The sequence below is a fragment of the Odocoileus virginianus genome, chromosome 3 (genome assembly GCF_023699985.2).
Source record: "Odocoileus virginianus isolate 20LAN1187 ecotype Illinois chromosome 3, Ovbor_1.2, whole genome shotgun sequence".
In the NCBI taxonomy this organism is placed as follows: Eukaryota; Metazoa; Chordata; class Mammalia; order Artiodactyla; family Cervidae; genus Odocoileus; species Odocoileus virginianus.
In genome coordinates, this window is record NC_069676.1 from 8,676,364 (window position 1) to 8,682,692 (window position 6,329).

The 6,329-nt window shown below is 36.2% G+C and overlaps 1 protein-coding gene across 1 annotated transcript; it reads left to right on the forward strand.

Moving 5' to 3' along the window:
- The first annotated feature begins 2,781 nt into the window (after positions 1-2,781).
- Positions 2,782-3,717, forward strand: LOC139032129 (olfactory receptor 7A17-like). Its single transcript, XM_070458431.1, has one exon. The coding sequence runs from the start codon at positions 2,782-2,784 to the stop codon at positions 3,715-3,717; it is 936 nt and encodes a 311-aa protein (XP_070314532.1).
- The last annotated feature ends 2,612 nt before the right edge of the window (positions 3,718-6,329 follow it).

A 6,329-nucleotide genomic window follows, 5' to 3' on the forward strand; every position in this document is an offset into this window, starting at 1 on the left:
TTTGTGACTTCATGGGCTGTAACCTGCCAAGTTCCTCTGTCCATGTTGCTATTTCCTTCTCCAGGGGATTGACCCAGGGGTCAAAGTCACATCTTTGGCATTTTCTGCTTTGGCCAGTGGATTCTTTACAATTTAGCGCCACCTGGGAAGCCCAAAGAATATCTGTATTTGTGATATTTATAGGTATCTTTGGGTTGTTTTTTAATATTATAATACTTTGTGTTTATGCTAGCAAAATTAGAGTACTGCTTTTGCTACCAGTTTAAAAGTTTCACCATCAATCATCATAACAGTTCTTAATCCCAGTCTTTTTCCCGGGCTGATAGGTAAAGATGTTTCATGTTTTCTTAAAATATTGCTCAGTTGCAGTAAGTTTTACATATATCCATCACCATTTGGTTTTATTATTATCATTATATGCCCATCTAGTACTTACCTATTTCTCTATAGTTTTCAATGTTTCAAAATATTTTCACATCACTGTTTCTCAATGGAATTTTGGAGTTTGTATGTAATACTCATGTGTTTTTGTATGATGTCTGAGAGTGGGCCAAATTTATATTCTTTCAGACAGACAGCCATTTATACCAGGTTTTATTTAACAATCTAATCATTTCCTACTAAACTGAAATACAATCTAGCCATATGGTAAATGTCCATACACTCTGAGACCTAATTTTGTACAATCGGTTCTATCAGTTGATCACATTAAATGTAGAGAGATTTTTTTGCATCCTTACTAGGAATAATATCCTTTTATATTTATTGTTAAACATTTGCCTTTTCTTGTTGCTACCTTTTGTCTTTTTTGTGGGTAGATATGTTTTGTTAAATAGCAATCATACTACCCCATCTTGTGAGAGACATTCTTTTGCATTCAACTAACTAGTGCCTATTCCCCATTGAAATTCATTTATGTTTATATAGATGAAAAGTATAACATTTAATACTGTTTCTTCAGCTTTTCAAAACTTATATTTTTATATTTTTCATTCCCAGGTCTTTGCCATTTTACTTTAATGAGAGACCCATGCTGATGTGGTTAAACATTTTATTCTATGTTTTATTTCAGAGGTCATAAATTTTAATTAAATGTCATTTAATATAATTGTTTGACTCCATTATGATTTAGTCTTTGTAGATTGTTATGTCTCTATACATTTTTTATTCCATCTATATTATCCAATTTGTTGGCATATAACCATTTATAGTAGTCTGTGTGATCCTTTATATTTCTTGGGTACTGTTACTAAAAGTGGAGGTGGTCTGGCTGCTCACTACTTAAAATCTGATTAAGAAGTCAGGATGGTGGAAAGGAGATTTTGCTTTGTTTCAGATGCTGGCAACCGCGGTGTGGGAAGGAGTGCTGACTTCTGTCCAAAGGCAGATTCCCCCTCACTGAGAATCAGTGGGCAAGAGCTTTTATAGGCAGAGGGAGGGGACTACATGTAAAAAAAGCACAGCTATCTCTGACAGTTAACTTGAATGTATGCAGTGGTCTGACCAGCATCATCCTGATTATTTTCAGTACAGTTAATCTTCATTTCCAGGGTTGGTCTGTTCCCATGTCCTTGAGGCCAGTTCTTGGAATCGTGGCAGATTTTATGTCATGGTTACAGTCTGGTCCTCATGTAGTTGACTTCTTTCACCTGATGAGTGTTTCAGTATCTATAAGACAACTCACAGGATGCAGCTCAGAATATTATCTGCAAATCTTGAGAAGAAACTAAAGGTCCTTGACTGATTGTGCTTAATGACTAAACTATTATTATATAGTCTGTTGGACTGGTTTCCTTTGTTTCTGCGTTTTCTCACTGCTCTGATTTAAGTTCTTCTCCAGGTGAAGTTTCTCTACAGACAGAAGACAGGTGGAACACAAAGTGAAGGTGAAGAACATAAGTTTCTCCTCTGTTTCAGTATCACTTGTACCATCTCCTCTTTCAGTTCTGATGTTATTTATTTGAGCCCTTGCCATTCTGTCTGCTGGGTACACATTTGCACACATAACTTTGCATCTCTCTCCCATTCTTACTAGAGGTTATGATTCACGTGTCACCATGTTTGCCAGTCTTACCCAAAGCACATGAAAAATAGAATGCTGTACTCTTTCCTTTATACTTGTTTTCTTTCTCATGATACCCCTTCTCCCCATCAGAAGTGCTAGATAATCTTATGTTTGCTTATACATTTTTCCATCAGTGAATTGTAGGGAGTGTTGCTTTTCAGCATCTTATATTCATAGCCTAGACAGTGCTGAAAATATAGTCATACTTCAATTTACATTCTTTCAATAGATGGGTTTCTCATTAAAACTGTAAAATTCATCCTGCCCTCCTGGGGAAAAAGCTGATTGGGAAAGCAATTTCATATCAGAAATGGCACAAGGGGATTCATTAAAGAAAATCAGATCCATACTAAAAATACAAAAATTAATTTATTGACTTCAAAGTATGCATTATATAATTTAGAATATGTGAATAATTCAAGTTTGTGTGAATATTGAGGCTTCCCTGGTGGCTCAGAGGTAAAGAATCTGCCTGCAATACAGGAATCACAGGAATCACAGGTTCAATCAATGGGCTGGGAAGATCCCCTGGAGAAGGGCATGGAACCCACTCCAGTATTCTTGCCTGGAGAATTCCATGGACAGAGGAGCCTGGCAGGCTATAGTCCATTGCATCACAAAGAGTCAGATACAACTGAAGCAACTTAGCACACACACCCGCATATATTTGTATTAGCCATGTTATTTCCTTCTTTCCTAGAAGCTACTTCCATCATATGCAACCAGACAATGATACATGGATTTCAGGATTTCTTCTTCTGAGATTTTCAGAGGAACCAGAATTGCAACCTCTCATATTTGGGCTTTTCTTATCCATGTACCTGATCACTGTGTTTGGAAACCTGCTCATTATCTTAGCCGTCAGTTCAGACCCCCACCTCCATACCCCTATGTACTTCTTCCTCTCCAACCTGTCCTTTGTAGACATTTGTTTCACCTCTACCACCATCCCAAAGATGCTGTGGAACATCCAAACCCAGAATAAAGCCATAACCTACGAAGGCTGCATCACACAGATTTATTTTTTCACACTCTCTGCAGTGTTGGACGTTTTTCTCCTGACCGTGATGGCCTATGACCGCTTTGTGGCCATCTGCCACCCCCTACACTACACAGTCATCATGAACCCCTGGCTCTGTGCACTGCTGGTTCTAATGTCCTGGATCATATGTCTCCTGAATTCCTTATTACAAAGCTTAATGGTATTGCGACTATCCTTCTGCACAAACTTGGAAATCCCCCACTTTTTTTGTCAACTCAATCAAATGATCCAACTTGCCTGTTCTGACACCTTTCTTAATAACATGGTGATGTATTTTGCAGCTGTCCTGATGGGTGGCGGTCCTTTCACTGGTGTCCTTTACTCCTACTCTAAGATAGTTTCTTGCATATGTGGAATCTCATCACTTCAGGGGAAGTATAAAGCATTCTCTACCTGTGCATCTCACCTCTCAGTTGTTTCCTTATTTTATTGTACAATGCTAGGGGTGTACCTTAGCTCTGCTGGTACTCACAGCTCACACTCAAGTGCAACAGCCTCAGTGATGTACACTGTGGTCACACCCATGCTGAACCCCTTCATCTACAGTCTGAGAAATAAAGACATAAAGAGGGCTCTGAAAGCATTCTTTGTGAAGCAAAATACAAAATGATCAATTGTCAGAATACTGAGGAAATGCACATGATAGCAGAAGACAAAGCCCCAGAGTCAGAAATTTTGATTATTTAATCAGATTGTTTAAGTAATATTTTTCTCTGTTATTTCCTAATTTTTTATTTCTTTGACCTCAAATTCTTTATGAAGTTTAAATAATTGACTTTATCAACCTTTCTGCTCTCACAGGTATCCAACAGCTTTGCTCATTGTTGTTTTTATGTTTTCCCATATTTATTTCCAACCATGGATCAGAAATACTTGGAAATCCCCATTTACCTAATGAAACAACAGTTTAGAATATTTCAAATTATATACATCATATTAAATACTTTTTCTTTTGTTTTACTACTGGAATTGTCATGCATTATAGTACTCTTATAGGAAAAGGTACAACTGATGATTAAAGTAATTTATATAACTTAATAATAGAAGAAAATCTGAAATGACTCTTTGCCCTTTTATCTAGTATTTCTTTCTATAGCACTACCTTAACTGCTCCTACTTACAATATAGATTTTAACAGAGTAATGTGTTAAAGCTGGTCGCTTGGTATTATTCTCCTCTTCAGAATTCTGATACTGTTTTCTTTTTTTTTTTTCTTTTTCTTAGTTCAGTGACCTAAATGCTAACCTTAGTCACTGGTAAAATTATTATCAAATATATTTATTCAAGAGGAATCTTTATTGCAAGATAAACTCTAATAAATATATTGACCTAATATGACCTTAGATTCAGTTCAGTTCAGTCGCTCAGTCACATCCAACTCTTTGTGACCCCATGAATTGCAGTACACCAGGCCTCCCTGTCCATCACCAACTCCCGGAGTTTACTCAAACTCATGTCCATGAAGTCGGTGATGCCATCCAGTCATCTCATCCTCTGTCGTCCCATTCTCCTCCTGCCCCCACTCCCTCTCAGCATCAGGGTCTTTTCCAATGAGTCAACTCTTCTCATGAGGTGGCCAAAGTACTGGTTAGATTCATAGATGACCTTAAAAAAGATGAAGATTTTTTAAATCATATACTGAGCTTCTTTGCAAAATATTTATTTTTCATACTGCACATTTATTCATTGGAATATGGATGTTTGGGGTGTTTGCTGGTTGTTAGCAGTGTCCAAGTCTTTTGTGACCCCATGGACTGTAGCCTGCCAGGCTCCTCTATCCGTGAGATTTCCCAGGCAAGAATGCTGGAGTGGGCTGCCATTTCCTTCTCCAGGGGATTTTCCCAATCTACATCTCCTGCTTGGCAGGTACATTCTTCACCACTGAGCCACTTGGGAAGCCCAGAATATGGACAACTGTTGTCCATATAGAACAGGCCTTTTATATATGGGTGAAAATTTTTTGGCACATTTTATAGTTTTATTGATGTATCATCTTTTTACCACTACAAAACATTTAATGCTGCCTATAGTATGACTCCTTCTATTGCTATAAAAGAAATATGTCCCCCTCTCCTACACTTTTTCATGAACACTAAAGTGATAGTGGATGAACATTATCAATGTCACCAATGATTTGTTTCCATTATGCACAGGAATCTTTTCAGTTTATGTTCAAAAAGTGACTCAGGAGAGCATGGATTCCTATCAATTCACATGAATCAAGAGCACTAGTATTCCCACACACACATGCATGTCCTTTCAACTGCTTCCAGTGACCATGAGCACTTTATAATAGAGTCATCTGAAATAACAGAATGATCAAGAGTACTGTCTTCAAATATAAGAAAAATGCCAAGAATAATTAGCAGATTATTGTCATTCTTACTTCTATTTACTTTGCTCATTGTATCAGTTAGCTATTGCTGCATAATCAGCTATCCTTAGAGCAAATGATATAATATAATTCCTTTCTTACCAAATGATAATATATGATGTGATATATATTACACATATATAATTGGAGCTCCACTGCTCTCTTCTTGAGCATAATAGTGAGCTAGGAGAATTCACATCTGTTTCTAAGGTTTGTTAATAATACGTGTGGTCAGGTTGCACTTCTTCCTACAATCAGTTTATCATGTTTTTATACCTAGATTCATCTTTTATTTTAGAAAAGAAAAACTATCAAATGTGAATTTAATTTACCTATATCATTCCTGTATCTGTATGTGACCATTTGTTTCTTCCCAGGTAGAAGAGATACTTCCTATCACTGCCCAATCTGATCACCTACTAGTCCTCTAGATAATACTCTGGTGCCTTCATTGTTACATTTTCCCTTCTGTAAAATGTATTGGACTTTAATTAAGTATGACACAATATACACTATACATAATTAAAATGTAAAATTCAATAAATAAAAGAAGCCATACCAAAATTACAGTACTTACTTCATGTTTCCATTTGTATATAATTCAAGAAAGTGCACAATAAATTTCAGTCTTTTTATGTGATTCTTAAAAATATAACATTTCTGAGCCTCAATTTTCTTATTTCTAAACGTCATGTAGTATTGTAAACATAACATCAGGCAAATATTACCTGAAATAAATGAAATGTGCAGACATATTTTCTCAGGCAGAAAGAAAATATTCAAAAGAAAGTTGTGTGCATGTATATATAAATTCATTTATATAAATTTTATTGCAAATAAGCATACAC

Bases quoted from the DNA above. Each gene is read 5' to 3' on its own strand.
- LOC139032129 (XM_070458431.1), top strand. From the start codon at position 2,782: ATGCAACCAGACAATGATACATGGATTTCAGGATTTCTTCTTCTGAGA.